We start from the raw sequence: 17,635 nt of genomic DNA, 5'->3' as shown, positions 1-17,635 counted from the left end.
CCATAGAAAATCCCGCCAAATATGAAGATGCCAAAAGAGTACTGCTAGTGAAGTTCATGGAGCATGGTTCGACCATCAGTTCAGAAGTCTACTGTGAAATGTTACGGAAACTCAGACAAGACATCCATAGCAAGCATTGGGGCATGCTGACTTCCGGTGTGGTGTTGGTTCACGATAATGCTCACCCGCACACCGCTAGATGCACCTGAGAACTTTTGAAGCAGTTCCATTGGGATGTTTTTGATCATCCCACCCATAGCCCAGGTTTGGTACCGAGTGACTACTACTAAGGAATTTTAAACCTTGTAAGATGCTATGACAAGTGCCTCAATTTGAATGGCGATTATGTCAAAAAGTAATGTAATGTTGTATTTTTTTAATGTGTATAATAAAAGTTCTGTATCTGAGAGCGTCTGTCATTGATAAGCAAAAGGAAGTTTATTTCCAAATTGCTCTCATACAATTCAGATCTTTGGAAGGATTTTGCAGGCCACATGTGATTCTTAACACCACATCTCTAAATTTATTTCTGTATCACCCACTTCTAACCTACCTGAAAAGCCCTATTCTTCAAAACTCAGAACTGTCTATGGGAGAAAAAAAAGCACCTGTATTGCCTTCTAAAGACTACATGATTTCCCTTCATGAAAGCCTTAAAAATATTTTTAGTTCATATTTCGTATTTAGCATATTGCTAAAAACTGCTTTTAATTCCTGGACAAGAATAGCTACACTTAAATAAGAAGAAGAAGAAGAAACACAAAATAGAACAAAATAGTCTCCAGCATAAAATATAATTTTGACTGCAACTCTCCATAATTGTACTAGGAAACGTTCCGTTTAGGAAAGCTTGTTGGAGCATTACTATGGTTTTTGTAAGAGAAACAAGTATCCTTTGTAAAAGGAAAAGGAATAAAGGAGACAGAAGGAAGCCACACTTTGCAGAAAAGTGTGAAATATGATTGGGTTGTATGCATAATAAAACAAATAAACAAGCTGCAACAATGATGAGGATAATCCTCAATCACTGTATTTGTGCACACACCTAATGAATACATAAAGTGCAAACAAAATGGATATTAATGTTTCCTATTAGGCAGAAATACAAGGTCTAATTTTACATTAATTTATTCACATTTATCCTTAAGAGTCTATAAATGCATTATATTACATGGCTTTCCCTAAGTTCCATTTCAAAAAGCACAGACATTAGGAGGTAAATACTGTATAAGCTCCAGGTCAAGGACAAAATCTGATACTGTTCTTAAAACAAAGAAAGCACAATATTCTTTTTTTTAAAATAAAGAAATGCATCAATCCTTCCACTGCCGTACAAACATTTGAGAGGAATGTTTTTCTGCTCAGTGCTTTCGTAACTATTTTCTGCTCCACGTTTAGCTAGTTAGGTGACACACATATTAAAATTACTGTGGTTGAGAAACATTCCTCTTATAGTTCTTCCAAGAGCATTCATTTAGGTCAGTGGTTCTCAACCTTTTTAATACCGCGACCCCAACCGGTCATAAGTCGAGGACTACCCAACCGGTCGTAGGTCGAGGACTACTCAACCGGTTGTAAGTCGAGGACTTTCCCTGCCCGGGAGTGCCACGCATGCGTGGTGCTGCCCCCTGCACCGGCCGAGGCGTAGCTGGCAAGGGGCAGCGACGGCGCAGGGCGACCACTGGCTGGGCCACCAGCTGGCCCAGCCCAAGGGAGGTAAGGCACCCGCCGGGACCCACACGCACCAGCAACCCTCCCTACACCCGCCGGCCTCCCACCTCCCACCCCTGGCCCTCTTTTACCTACATTTTTAGTAGTTGCTCAGCAGGGAGGGGTGGAAGCTTCCAAACAGCTCACCTTCGCTGCAGACAACTTGCAGCACCGTTTGCAGAATGGGACTTTTGGCGGTCTCAGCAAGGCAGAGACAGCCTGGACAATTCCTATTGGCTTTTGAAAGCCAATAGAATTAGACTCTATTCAAGAGAGTCTATTCTATTGGCTTTCAAAAGCCAATAGAATAAAAGGGAGTAGCACAACTAAGGAAAAGGGGAAAAATGGCGGACTGCGTTGTTTGGCGACCCCTGTGAAATGGTCGTTCGACCCCAAATGGGGTCGTGACCCACAGGTTGAGAACCGCTGATTTAGATTCTCTTCCTCTACTTTATCCATTATCTTTCTCTTCTTTTCTTTCCCTCAATTTGCTGATCTTTTTTCCCCAGTTAAAGTTATTATTATCAATTATCGAAGCTGTCATTTGAATTTCTATAACTGTCTGGTTTGACACAGCAACCAAGCAGGACAGGTACAGACTTCCGCGGATAGATAGGATTGCAGAAAAAACAGTTGCAACCATCCTGGCTTCTACTGAGGACCTGTATACTGCACAGGTCAACAAGAGGGCTGAGAAAATAGCTACAGACCCCTCACATCCTGGACATAAAATGTTTCCTCTTTTTCCCTCAGGACGCCGCTATAGCACATTGCCTGTCAAAACAGCTAGATACAATGACAGTTTTTTCCTTCATGCCATCACTCTGCCTAATTACCACAATACTGGCTTATGTCCAAGGATATTTACCCATGTAGTATGGCCGTATTACTATTATCCTTCCTGTCCTTTTTACTACCTTCTCCTATTGGTATCTTATGATTATATTACTCTGTTCCTTTGTATGCACACTTGAGAGTTCCTGCACTGGAGAGAATTTCACTCTGTGTCCAGTCACACTTGGCCAATAAAGTATTCTATTCTGGAGTTGAAGGTTTGTTCTCCGAGCTTATGGGTTGGTTTCTGAACATTTCATTACCGGGCTAAACAACATCTTCAGCGGAGTTTAGGGGATGTCAGTGTCAGTCTTCTTCAGTGACTTGTTCTATTCTATTCTATTCTATTCTACTCTATTCTATTCTATTCTATTCTATTCTATTCTACTCTACTCTACTCTACTCCTACTCTACTCCTACTCTACTCTACTCTATTCCCATACCACATGCTCAAAGTAGGAAAGTTTCTGCTTAATAGTCAATGTCTTTATTTCATCCAGTACTAATTGACTGATTCTTCTTATAGTTCATGGGACTCTTAGTAAACATCTTCAAATTCATAATTCAAAGGCATCTATATTTTTCTGTCCTTCTTTCTCACACTGCAGTTTTTATAACTATATAGCATCACTGAAAGAAATTATGGCTTTAATTTTTCTGATATTTATTGCTATTAGAATGACCTTCATCCTTTTATGATCCTGTTTAAGTTTATTATTGACTTATCTGAGGTTAACCTCTTCTTAACTCCTTCATCATACTACCCATCTTTATTCTTGCCCCCAATAAACAAAACTATCTACCATTTTCACTTTATCACTTCATCAGTTCATTGAGCATGCCGGTTGACATTACCATCAACATCTTAATATTTAACATTAATTCAAATTCTCACTGGTTTATTTTTAATTTCATTAATGGTTCTTCCAAATCTTTACTTTGAGTTAATAAAGTGATGTCATCTACAATATCTCTACTGTTAATATTTCAGCCTTCAATTTTGATTCCAGCTATCACAACTCTGTCATATTTTATTGTATAAATTAAGCAAATATGGATACAATAGGTATTTCTTCCCTCACCTCCTTGCCTGAACCAGTCTTTCTCCAAATTCTGTAGCTATAGTAGTTTTTTATTTACTCTAAAGATTCCTCAAAACAAAGACACATTCTGTCATAACCCTTGTCCTTAATATTGTATGTTCCACATGACTGCATGATCTTCACTACTGAAGACATTGCTATGGTGAACGAAGATAAGTTTTTTCTTTATATTTCTTCTGCTTTATCATCTAATGATAGCTATTTGATTTCATGGCCTTCTCTGAAAACAGCTTCTTCATTTGGCATTTTTCTCTGCTTAAATGATGATATTCATGAACAAAGATCTCAATCAAAATATTCTTTGCATAAGAAATTAATAGGAATTCACTAATTTGCACATTCACAGAGACTTGGCAGAAGCGGGTTAGCAGTGACAAGCTGGTGGCAGTGAACTGGTGGCGAGTTGTCCCATTCTGATGTCATCTGTGGCTGGTGATCTACTATTTGTAGTATCTTACTTTCTAGATAATATATCTGTAGAAATTTATTAACTCTACAGATCCTTTTGTCACTCTATAATCCCACCTTTAAAAGGTCTAGGACAACCTTTCCATCTTCCTTTAATCTCATTTCTTTTATCAGGTCTCTTTTACTGTTAAGTATTCCTGTCATAGCTGTAAATTTGCCTGTGATTTATCTGATCTTCTCTAAAAGGTTCTCATTTTTCTTTTCTCACAATATTCCTCCTTATGATTGAGATATTTTTTCTTGTCTTTTCTTCCTTGACAGTGAAATTCTGCATTGAGTCAGCTACATCCGTCTTGTTGCCCAAGGTTTTCATTCAGGTTTTTCATCTGATTAACACAATAGCTGGTTCTGAAAAACGTGTGGATCTTTTTTTCTTTGGAATTTTGGGATTATTATTATTTTTTTTACAATAACTCTTCTCTCTTTCCATTGTTTTAAATTGCCCATAGTTTAATTGTCTAAGTTTAACCTCTTTACTTGAGGTCAATAATTCATGATTTGTTTTACATACTACACCTAAAAATAGCCTGGTTGACTTCATTGCACTTATCAATCTTTTCTTTCCTTTCCTGAAGAGGCCTGATGGCTTAATGGCACTGGAGAAGGTCTGTATACTCTGGTTGTTCGAGCCTAGCATTGCATGATGGAGCGAGCTCCTGTCAGCTTCTGCCAACCTAGCAGTTCAAAAGCATCCCACATGAAAGTAGATAAATAGGTACCACCGGTGGGAAAATAATGCTGTTTAGTACAGTAGTATGAATCCAGCCAGTGCTGGACTTTCCCCAGTGTGACGCTAAGCAACATCAGTGGAGGGAGAAGCCCTGAATGATGCTGCAGAACACCGAGGAAACGTTCTGAGTGTGGAACTAGTCCGTCCCCTGTGATGCATTCTGGTTAGTGCACAAGCATGAACTGAACGGACTAGCAATTGACAGAAGCCAAACACCTATTTGTACTAACACTGCAATCTCCTGACTAATCTAACTTTGCCACAGGCTAAATAAATAAATAATTTTGTACAATATGTCTCAGCCCTATGCTGTGACAAATGTTTCTGTCAAGCCCTGAAAGCACAATTTCTTGAAAAGAACAGCAAGATTTTTGCCTTAAAAGATTTTCTGGAATGGAGAAATCCTGAGAAGTGGTTTACTATATTAGAATGCACTTCAAGAATTCTTTAAAAAAAAGAGAGAGAGAGGGGGGGGGAGGGAGGGAGGGGGAGGGAGGGAGAGGGAGAGAGAGAGAGAGAGAGAGAGAGAGAGAGAGAGAGAGAGAGAGAGAGAGAGAGAGAGAGAGAGAGATCACTGCCCCAGAATGTACAATTCTATTTTTATCCTATTTCTTGCTGGGTGTATATCAATGGATTGTCAAGAGCACAGGACTACAAACTGAGAATTAATAACATTCGAACTTCAAAGACTTCATGTTATTCCAACTATATTTTATTTTTCTCTCTTACAACTCTCTTCTTGATAGTACTGAATAGTCCGGCCTTCAGCTAATTTACCTGTTTTGCTATCAGTACTGCTGCTTAATAGAACAAGTCAGTACTTCAAAGGAGGTGACTTTCTTGTGGTAGACATTTTGGGGGGGGGGGCTTTCTCATTGGTGAAATTTTGATATTTACTTTCCTTAAAGGACTTCTTTGCTTTGAGTTGTTTATACATAAATTTCTACCTTTGTCCCTGCCTTTCGATGCAAAAATAATTTCTTAATAATGAAATTATTCCATGATTTCTTAGGTAACTTTGGATATATTAGTTATCAGAAGGGCTGTGATTACTCAACAATTATTCAGAAGAAGTGCTTTGGAGCCAGTACAAGATCAGTATTATTCAGAAAGCAGTCCATTTCTACCACCAACACCCTCGGGTTTCCTTGTAAGCCTTAGAGACAGAGGTGTTGTTTTAAGGAGACAATTCAAGTTAATGTGATTCTTAAAGCAAAGTCATTTTTGGGGTCACAAGAAAGCATTTAAAATGTTGAACTGCTTCTATGAATAGCAGGAAGATGCTGTACTTGTAGATACAAATCACTTTACAATGCCTTGGTAAGGCCACACTTGGAATACTGCATCCAGTTTTGGTCACCACGATGTAAAAAAGATGCTGAGACTCTAGAAAGAGTACAGAGAAGAGCAACAAAGATGATTAGGGGACTGGAGGCTAAAACATATAAGGAACGGTTGCTGGAATTGGGTATGTTTAGTTTAACGAAGAGAAGGACAAGAGGGGACATGATAGCAGTGTTCCAATATCTCAGGGACTGCCACAAAGAAGAGGGAATTAAGCTATTTTCCAAAGCACCTGAAGGCAGGACAAGAAGCAACGGGTGGAAACTAATCCAGGAGAGAAGCAACCTAGAACTAAGGAGAAACTTCCTGACAGTTAAAACAATTAACCAGTGGAACAACCTGCCTCCAGAAGCGGTGAATGCTCCAACACTGGAAGTTTTTAAGAAGAGACTGGACAGCCATTTGTCTGAAATGGTATAGGGTTTCCTGCCTGAGGAGGGGGTTGGACTAGATGACCTCCAAGATCCCTTCCAACTTTATCATCATCATCATCACCTTTTGAAAATCATTTCTGAAAATGACAGTCCATCACTAATACAATTACTCCTTTAGATTAAAAAGAGTTTTTCAATGCTAAGTATCAAGAACTTTCATTCATAGTACCCCACCATGATCATTTGCCCTGTATTATTAGCTTTATTTTTGTCCTTTTCCTGGGATCATCCACCCCATAGCCCCCAAAAAGATTCTAGCACTGGATTCTAAATAAGCTAAAATAATTTAAGGAATTCTTAGCTAAATTGAGAGAAGGGTATTTGTTATTTGTCAAATAATTTGCCGTTCTGTTAAATTTCTAGAGGTATAGCTGTGTTAGTTTTTGGCAGAAAAATGATAAAGAATAAAAAAAAATTAAAGACCAATTCCAATGCAACATCTGAATGAATTTAAGATAGTTAGAAATAAAAGAGAAGAATATAAAATTGTTTGACCAAGATTAAAATAAGACATGTTTCTACCAGGTCTGATAAACCTTTTCAGACTTTTTGCTGACATCAGAAGTGATAACTTGATTTATGGATTTGCACGTAGATAAGTGATAGTTATGGGAAGAAGATATATTTATTTATAACCTTATAGAGGGTAAAGAATTAAGTTTCCTTATACTTTATTGTGATGAAGATCAGAAATAATTTATATACTGTATCTATAAGTTCTACCTTCCCATCTCTCCTCATTTTGAATTTAGTTTGCATTTGCTTTTAATACTGTAATTAAAATCTTCAACAAAAATTATATTTAAAAAAGAAGAGACTGGTAAGAGGGGAAATTTAAAAAAACATAAATAAATTATAAATAAAACATCAGTAATAACAAGGTTCTTTTTTCTAGAAGGATTTTTTTGTTTTTGCTGTTGCAGCAATGAAGAGGCTTGTGGCTACCTGAAAACACCGTTCATCTGTTCTCATACCGGTAACCATTATTTGGAGAGAGAAGGGAGAGAAGAATAGTGAAAGGAAAAATGAGAGATGGAAATGTTCTTCTCTTAATAATCTGTATCATTTTCATTCCCTCTTCTATCCCGAGCTATTGATTTATTGATTATGTGCCAGCAAGTGGGTGTCGACTCTTAGCAACCAAATAGATTTTCTCAGTTACAATTTATCCTCAAGTCTTTCACGACTTCCAGTTGTGCAATCATCCCTGCTGTAATTTAGTCCATCCACTTGCCACCCCAAGTAATTCTGTGCCTAAGTGTCAGATCTGCCATCACACCACTCCAGCTTCGCATTGATGGCATCCTGCCATCAAAGGGGGGAGGGGGAGCAAAGCAAGAGAACACAGGGAAGGGGGCTGACAGGAATCAGAGGTGCCAATCGGAGACACAACCATTGAGAACTGAATACAAACATACACCAAAGAGGCGCCAAACCCAGAACTGTTACCAAAACAATGAATTTGAATACTATTGGACATGACTAGATGACCAGGGGGAGATCTGGGAGAAGGGAAATATACTGAATTTATGCAGGAACATTCAGATGTGTCTTAACCACTTAACCTTAGTAAAAGTATACCTTTTCTCAACAAATGGAGTTAGAGCCGAGGTGGCGTAGCAGTTAGAGTGCAGTACTGCAGGCCACTTTAGCTGACTGTGTTCAGCAGGTCAGCGGTTCAAATCTCACCGGCTCAAGGTTGACTCAGCCTTCCATCCTTCCGGGGTAGGTAAAATGAGGACCCAGATTGTTGGGGGCAATGAAAATATATATATACATTGCTTACTGGTGTACACCGCTTAGAGAGTGCTTGCACTTAAAGTGGTATATAAGTCTCATAAATAAATAAATAAATAAATAAATGATCTTTGTTTGCTAAGTGTCCAAGCTAGGACAGGGCTTACACTAAGATTACTTGTCCAAGGCTGCAAACAACTGACCAAAACAATCTTTGAACTGATTTTTTTGGGGGGGGGAGTTTAAAAAAAAAAGGAGGACATGTGTGAATCCATTGGAAGGGGTCATTTGATGTTAAGAGAGAAGAAGAAAACAATTCTATTCGTTTTGATCCATGGTGTGTGTTGTCTTACATAATGAATTGCTTTAGTAATCTATTTTATTCAACTCTTCAACTAATTGAAACAATAATGAGGCTTTACAAAGGACCACTTGTTGTAGATTTCTACAACATCCAAGTAAAAGGCTTTTCTTTACATAAAAAAGGTAGTGGTCTTTATCATTTGTAAAGTTCAGAAAAAAAATAAGCGAAGTAGAAATTAGATTATCCGGAACACCATCAGTTTCCCTGAGATATAAGAGTTTAATTTATTTTCTGTCTGATCTGGAAGATTTCCCTTTCAATATCTTTTTTTATTATTGTTAACAACTTGTCTATAAGCTTATGCCTGAGACACAGTTCACCGTAAAGTGAATTTCAGAAACTACTGCTAGAAGACATAGTAAAAATAGTTATCATGGGGGGCAAGCATCTGGTATTCAGTGTAATAACACAAAGAAGCAATGTTTGTACCCTGTAGGTTACTTTTGCACGGTAACTAAATGGGAAATACAACTGCAGGATTCCAACACTGTGTAAGTTCTGGAATGCCTTCCCATAAATCCATGCACATCCTTAAAAAAGTGGAAGCTAATAGTTTTTCAAACAAAAAAAACAAAAAACTCTCAAAGCAGAGTAAAATTCCCAAGCAGTTTTAAAATGCATTGGAACAAAACTGCTGAAATAATATCCTAAATATTTAAAGAATGCATTTAAAAGTTAATAGCTTCCTGACAGAAATATTGTACCTGAGCCCTGGTGTGAACTTCCCCAAGGAGTCCAGAATATTGCTGTTCCAAGTCGTTCTTCTGCTTTAACCAACAGCTTTCTTGAGCTTTCATCTGTTCTGCAAATTTCTTCAAAGTGTCTTCTTGGGTCTGCTGAATCTCCTTCATTGTATCTGACTTATTTTTACAAACATATTCAAGGTGTGATACCTGCGTGATTGGCATTTAAAGAAAAAAAAATCCTTCACCCTTCTCAAGGCATATACACAGTTCTATTTTAAAGTAGCACATTAATAATACATTCAGGATGCTACAACTAATCCCATAACCCACAAGGAATTAAGTACCACTTCTCAGCAATGGAAACATACCAGTCAAATTTCCATAGCCTGTGACCTGGATCCTTTACTATCTATACTTGAGTACCCTTTTTAACACTGAAAGTTTTAGGACTAAGGTTCTGTACCAGCAACGTGAATCTGAAAATGAGCACAGTGATTGGATTTTCCCAATACAATATGCAATTCCTGATCTATTTCTGGGTGAGTTATTGGTTTTGCTGTTGGTAACTGCTGCTGCAATTTTTAAAAAAGCCTCAGGTTGAAAAAAAAACCACCACAATTAATAATATAATTATAATTATAATAATAGAACAGAAACTATAGGAAGGATCTAAAGTTATCCCAAGGGTAATACATTTGTATAGGAAAGCAGCCCAGTTGATGAAGGGTTGTGGCTGGGTTGTTGTTTGTCTTAAATATCACATTTTTGTAGATAATAACATTAGATGCTATAGCAGCAGCAACAACAAAGAGTCTTCATGGGGAAAGGACTGGCGGTCAGCTAAACTATACAAATAGTTTGTACTGGGAACAGAAGAAACTTTTCATAACAAAATGGAGCTAATGATTAAATGAGCTAATGCCAATTTTTAAAGGGTACCAAAAATAATTTTCATATGGATAATTCAGAGGCCTTCAAAACAAAGACCTAGACCTTTTAAGCAGGCAAAACGATACCATATTATTTTGGCATGCTTTGCTGGTCTAATAGAAGCTCTTGGTTTCATCTTGCCTTTGCACCTCTAATTTTATTTCCATGGTTAAAAACTGAATTGAATTCTACTAATCTAACAGAACTAAAAAGCAGACTAAAACTATACTTGCTCAAAGTTAGGCAATGATACAAATCTAGTTAAACCCTCCTGTTCTGGAAGCATGTTCTAGCCTGCTGGGGCATTTGCCCAGAAGCTCTTATCATCAGGTTTCTTCTATGTTAAGACATTGGTAGAATTTCTGATTGCAGCCTCTGTTATCGTTTTGCATTAACCAGTTCTTAAACTTTAAAAAATAAAGTTCCTTAGAGTTGTACTTCATTTCCTATGGCTTGCGTTAAACCTGAATGTGAGATGAATAGCTCAGCTCATATGAAATGCTTTTCTTTCTATCCTTGGAGAGACTAATCTAAGTGCGGACCAACCTTTTGAATTCTTCCAGGTCACAGAAAACTATGGTAATAGGTGAACAAGTCAGGCATGCAGATGGACAGAAGTGTTAAAATATAATCTGTACAATTATTTGTACATAATAAAATGCTTCTTTTAAAAAAATCTGATCTCATCTTACTATTACCTTCTGCTAACAAGTCAATTCATGTCAACATATGCATGAACTTCATTGTTAAGCTTTCTTAAATGTTATCTTCTTTAAACTCTTGATGTATACATTTGCAATTGCTATATATGTTTACAAATCCAAAAGGATCAAACAGCATCTGGTATTTCATGGAAACTTTTTTTTTCTTCCTCAAATAATTCCTCTTTCTCAACAGCAAATATTTTAAAGAGGATGTTCCTTGAATAAGTGCGTTTTGTTTCTGTTTTATGCTGAGATAAAGAGTTGGTTTATTAGTGTAAATGACTCAGTCCTTTGAATAGCTTCATCAGTAAGATTAATTTATTTTCTTTTAATTAGGTCCCTGTGGCTAACACTGGCTAATAGTATTAGCAAGTCCTGAACAGAAGCTGGAGCTTAGAGATTTCATACAGACTTCAGTCACATTTACATGCCCACAGCAATGGCATCAAACCGAGCTGTAGACAAGCCATAATTAACGGTACTGAATTATTAACATCCAAATTCTTTTTGAAATAAGATGAATGTCAGTCCTTTTTAACGATATTGTGATGTGGACAAATGTCACTGAATTTAATAGAGGTGTCTGGTGCCTGAGGACTGTACCTTCTCATTAGCCTTGTTGAGGTCTAAGATCAGGGTATCAACATTTTCTTGCAAGACTGTGCAAAGCTCTGACCAGGAGAATTTATCCAGGATGCCTTCTGATTTCTTTATAAGAACGCAGCCTGCTACCAAGTGCTGGTATAAAGTATGGAGGAAAGTTAGCTTCTCCTGCAAAATGCAATTCAATTTTGGGGGGGCGGGGGGGGAAGGAAAGGAAAAGAAGGGGAGAGGAAGAGTCAATGGCAAATATTTATACATTGAAATATTTAACATAAATAAAAATAAATAAATGTTCTAAAGTGATGACCTATGCTCAAATAATTAATCAAAATAGATAGTGGCCCATTATATTTACACTCGGGATGATCCTGCAAACATTTTATTTAAGCAGTGAGGGGTTTCCTCTTGTTTAGTAAAGTTTAGAATGTATTGCTTACTAAAAAATATGGAGAATCAGACCTTGTAGTACTTTTATTGTTGTATTTATTAATAAAATGCTGGTAGCAATTTTTTTAACGAATAAAAAACATTATACTAACAGATTGCACAGGGAATAAACTAAGTGATAAACCACAGAGCAGCTCTTGAAAAAACAACTGCTTGTTCAGCTCTACTTCTCCCCTGTTTCACACCCAGGGTTTTTCTGCTACACACATACACACAAACTGAATAATTTTGATATAAGCAGGACTACGTAAAATACTTTTGACTTCATGACACAGAATAGAATTGCTATTTTCTGAGGGTGTCTCATGACCCCCTGCACTATTTAATTTATTCTTATTGATAACTTTATTAAATACTTTGAGCCAGGGATAATTAATGTAATTATGTAGCAAAATTATAGTATATCATTGCATCTTTTTAAAAACTACATGCATCCAACTCTTTAAATAAAGAACAAATATGTTTGGAGAATAAAATAGTACTTTTAATATCTATACTGCTGACTTTGGACACTGAAACATTTTTCATTAATATAAATGGGAAGAAAAAGAGTCCCATTGTGCATCATTTTGCTCAATGCAAAGGGCTTTAAAACTTTTTTGCAAATCCCAAACCAAAATCTGAGCCTGTGATCCAAATCCCACTATCTTCAATGAAAAGTTTTCCACTCCTTTTAGCGTGCTTTAGACACAGTCCAACCCAAGCCATTTCCAAACAAACTTTACAAGAGCATTAAAAGTAGAATTACTGTTGCGATTCTTCTAACCATATTTTGGTGTTTAAATCGCTCAGAAGAAAACACCAACAACACATGGCGAAATAGTAACAAAAGCATTTCCATTCAGTCTTTCACTTCTCCTTGTTAATTTAATCTGTCGCCATTCTGTCCTTTTTGCTTGGGCTGTGATAAACCAAGCATAGTAATCATCCATTTGGCCTGGAAAAGGAATCCAAAGGCCTAGAATCAATTCTCACATGTTGAACCCAACCACAATACTGTAGACATGCTGACTTTACAATATTGTCAGGCTTCTAGTTTCCTCTACTTTAATCACTATCTGATGAGCAGAACAATTCCAGCTGATTCATATGGACACAATTTAAATCCCAGACTGAAACAAGGGTGGAAATAATGTTTCCTTTTAGTCGCTTGGCATTCTTTCTCGGATTCGTTAGAATAATGAGCTCAATATGCAGCACAATCGAAATAAAGAGAGTGAGAGAGAATACATTTAATGTACCTAGCATAGAAAAGCTGTGAGCACAAAAGAAAATGAAACTCTAAACACAAGCAAACAATGTATTTTTAAAATAGGATAAACATCAGGGTGGAAAGCATGTTTCAAAATAACACTTCATGAAACAATTACTGTACACAATACTATAATCAGCTGCTATCCCAAGAATAGGCAAGCTAAGTTGACTTTGTTGATGGGTGAGTAAAATGATCTAGGTCCTTCTCATCTCTTGGATATGCCATTTGAAACAGTTAATAGGAATTGGTGCCAAGGGATTAAACAGCTAATCTATTCCAAATGCAGACATATTTTAAATGTATATATTTGCATTGAGATAAACATTAACTTTCAAAAATTCCTTAGGCATCGTTCTCTTAACAATATTTACATTTCTCATTTCAAGAGAATGATGATATTCTTTAAATGTAAAGAATCAGATAAGTTGAGCAGTTAATATTTTTAAATCCTAGTAACAATAACAATTTGTTACATGCATATGCTACCCAATTCCCAGCAACTTTGGGTAGTTTACACATTGATTAAAACCCTTAAAACAATAATAAGAAACAAACAAGGGTAAAAATGGCAGGAAAACAGAAAAACAAGCCAGGTTACTCGTAAGTGGAATAATAAAATAAAAACATAATGCCAGAAATAAAAGTTCAGAAAAACATTGGAAAGCAATCGTTTAGATTTCTTATTGTGGTGGCATAAATCTGTATCTACAAAACAAATGATCTGATATATATAAATATGAAAGGTGAAAGATTAAATAATATTTCTGACAGATATCTTGTTTCTGGTAATACCTCTGTATCCTTCTCATAAGCCTGTGTGAGTTTCTGAATTTCATTTTTATATTCTGTACAACACGCTTTCTCTTTCTCCAAGCAATGCAATACGTTTTGTAGTTCCATTTTTAATGTAGCTATTAAGGATTCTCTGTCTGCACACTTAGTTTGCAGATTATTTAACTCCTTCTTGGTACCAGTGAGACTGTCATGTGTTACCTAAAAATAGGAAAGGAAAGATAAAGGCTTTCATGCAATAAAGCACAACCTTCTTTATCTGATAACTCTTTTCAGATATACATGTCTGAAAGCTCTACAAACAAGACTATTTACTCCAATAGTTAACTACAATAACCAAACCACAGAAGTTAAAATTAAATGTAAATTAAACAAAGCCACTATTGTGATTCCAGTTGGAACTGATGTTTTACTTTTACGTTTGTTGCCCTGGCATTTTTCAAAACCATCATCACACATTAATACAGTGGTTCTCAGCCTATGGGTCGGGACCCCATTTGGGGTCGAACGACCATTTCACGGGGGTCACCAAACAACGCAGTCCGCCATTTTTTTCCCCTTTTCCTTAGCTGTGCTACTCCCTTTTATTCTATTGGCTTTTGAAAGCCAATAGAATAGACTCTCTTCAATAGAGTCTAATTCTATTGGCTTTCAAAAGCCAATAGGAATTGTCCAGGCTGTCTCTGCCCTGCTGAGCCCGCCAAAAGTCCCATTCTGCAAACGGTGCTGCACCAGTTGAGTAGTCCTCGACTTACGACCGGTTGAGTAGTCCTCGACTTACGACCGGTGGGGAGTCGCGGCATTAAAAAGGTTGAGAACCACTGCATTAATAGTCTTAAATCCTTTATTCTGAAGATAACCTGCTGAAGCTAATAAAATCCCTTTGATTAGAACTTTTCAAGGTTACAACTACAATTGAGACAAAACTCATTAGAAAAATATACATTTAGCTTTAAGTTAACAGGGGTGTTCAAGACAGAGATACCTGAAGTTCCTGAGTTTGAGATCTTAGCTGGTTCTGGGAAGCCTCAAGTTCTTTTGCCATCTTCTCAGAAAGAACTGTTATTTTCTCCAGCTAGCCCCCCCCCCAAAAAAATGTAGTAAACAATGCATCAGATTCAAGAGAAATGAAATTTCAACATAACTGCCTACAGACTAAAGCTGAAATTTCATGCAGACTGATTTTCCTGGGAGTAAAATGGCCAATGTTACAGCAATGGGCAGCTTGACACTAAATTAAAGATGTTGTTGCTTTTATGGTGATGTCCCTGTCTGCTGTATATTAGTATCTATAGCTATCTTATGTATATACTTTCCATCTACAAGGATTGGATTCCCCCAAGTAATTTATTAATTTAATGCAGCAGTTGCATGCACATTTACTTGCAAGTTTCATTAAGTTCAATAGGAGCCTACAGATTTAGGCATTTAGCCTCACAGTCTCAGCCTGACTTGGCTTAAGTGGTAAAACCACTAAGTTGCTCAAACTGAACAAATCAGTAGAAAAAGGTGATCATGATAGGTGTATTTTTTAAATGGCCGTGGAAAGTTTATAAGCACAATAAACGTAGACTCCCCCCCCCCAGTATGGCTCTGGTTATCTCATAATTTAATTGCTCCCAAAAAAAGTTTAGCTATTAATTACCCTGCAAAGAAAACAGAACACCAGAAGACAGGAGTGCTATCAACAAGGCAAAGAAAGGGCACAGAGCTACCCCATCTGCCTATCAGGAGGGAGATGCTGGGGTCTCTGCCTCCATATGACAACTTCAGGGTCAGGCCCATTCAGTCCTACTGGGAAGTCTTGTGGCAGGTCATCTGTTGGCCCTGGCCTGCTTGCAATTTATTTTCCTGACAGTTCATTCTTCTTGCTGACAGAATATTCTTTCTGCTTTTTTTTTTTTTTTTAAAACAGTCACCCCTTCGGTCTTTTCCCACTGCTATCTCTGGCATCAGTTCACAACAAAACATGCTCCTCAGCCAAAGCCTGCTGAGCTGGCTTTTCAGTTGTGTTGAAGATCAGGTGATGCTCATCCTCCCAAATAACAATTCACAGCTGAAATTAAGGGCCTCTCGGCCTTTAAACACGTGGGATGTTAACAAAAGAAGCTAGAGGCAAGGGTGGTAGTATACCAAGACGTGTAACTGCTTCCATTGTGACTTATTTGGTGGCTCTCAGATGGCAGAAAACACTTGACTGCGAAAGAAAACTTAGCTGTTGTTTTTCAATATTACAATGGGTGAAACGCATTCTAAAGTAAGAATTCTGTAAAAAATTTTTATATTTAAGTCAAAATTGCAAGTTTGCTAAAAAAAAAAATCTAATCTTTTTCATGTATTTAAGTTGCACAAACCTCACAGGTTTTATAGCTCTATCAATAATTCCATTAAAATGAAAAACTCAACTGAACACTCTGAGCAGGTAATGAGACGTGTGGGGCTGTGAGAAGTCTTATAAAGTTCAATTAGGTTTACTCTTGAGTAGAGAATACATTACAATCCAAACTGACAAAAATTCAAGAACACATGCTTATATACATTGTGGGGGAACAAGGATCTATTTAAGCACTTAATTTTAAACACTAAAAAGAAAGTTATAACCAGGTTTAACTCTTTCTAGTTTGCAGATGTTAAGAAAAATGCTCCAGGAACATATTTCTTAAAATGTGTACATTTTACATTAAGAGAACAAGAACACAAATTCTAACACTCCTCCAATGCTAAAGTCTCTACATTTATTCACCTGCTATCAATCTGGACTGGATATAAACACATGTAGTATACTGCTTGAACATAGCTTTATATTTTGCAACGTACTGTATGTTAAATCTCAAATGGATAATAAAAATCAGTCACGCACAGAGCTTAACTTAAAATAATTGGGCATCGCAAATTTCAACACACACAAAAAAACCAATCACACAAATACCTACACAGAGCTGAACACGTTCTTAAGTTAAAGTGAATCATGACCACGGGGCAAGCTTAAAGGAAGAACTGTGACAAAAAATTATTTCTTCTTCTTCTCTGCAAAGCTGTCAACTCAACATTCCCAGTGTTTTGACCTCTGTAACAAGCAAGGAATCTCTAGCATTGTGGGCTGAAGGCTACATACGTGGAGCTGAGCAGTGCAACTGTTACCTCATTAGATGCCTCTTCCTGCTTGTTCTGGTAATCTGTCAAGGTACACCTCAAAGTCTCAAAGACAAGAGTGAAGCTGGGAGGTTTATCTTTGTCCTTGTGAATGCCTGAAGAAAAATGCAGAATCAAAACAAAGCCCTTAGAGCTGAACAGAGAAAAGAAAACTTCTCCAAGAGCAACAGAGATATTTAAATCAGTTGGGCTCCAGTGACAATACAGAATGTTGAACGACCCCTGTGTTTTCTCCAAGGCACACTGGTGGATCTGTTCTTTAATATCAAATAAAGCTGAAGAAGAATTTTTGCACTGTGGCTACAGTTCACCACATGAAAAAATATGAACTCTGGCTTATT

General features: G+C 37.1%; 1 protein-coding gene across 9 annotated transcripts in view; it reads right to left on the bottom strand.

The window, feature by feature from the left end:
• The window catches only part of CCDC171 (coiled-coil domain containing 171), a 199,345-nt gene that overhangs the window by 115,545 nt on the left and 66,165 nt on the right, over positions 1-17,635 (bottom strand). For all 9 annotated transcript variants that reach the window (XR_005559169.1, XM_039363669.1, XM_039363668.1 and 6 more), the window contains 5 exons: positions 17,283-17,389; positions 15,127-15,216; positions 14,142-14,342; positions 11,648-11,815; positions 9,429-9,617 (listed from right to left, as the gene is read on the bottom strand). Coding sequence is in view for 8 of the 9 variants with exons in the window: in XM_039363669.1 (XP_039219603.1) it covers positions 9,429-9,617; positions 11,648-11,815; positions 14,142-14,342; positions 15,127-15,216; positions 17,283-17,389 (755 nt within the window). In the remaining variant the exon portion in view is untranslated. The remainder of the gene's footprint in view (positions 1-9,428; positions 9,618-11,647; positions 11,816-14,141; positions 14,343-15,126; positions 15,217-17,282; positions 17,390-17,635) is intronic.

This window comes from Crotalus tigris, unplaced genomic scaffold (genome assembly GCF_016545835.1).
Source record: "Crotalus tigris isolate CLP2741 ecotype Arizona unplaced genomic scaffold, ASM1654583v1 scf7180000019563.1149672, whole genome shotgun sequence".
In the NCBI taxonomy this organism is placed as follows: domain Eukaryota; kingdom Metazoa; phylum Chordata; class Lepidosauria; order Squamata; family Viperidae; genus Crotalus; species Crotalus tigris.
Note: the sequence above shows the minus strand (reverse complement) of the source record. Positions and strands in the feature narration are given on the sequence as shown.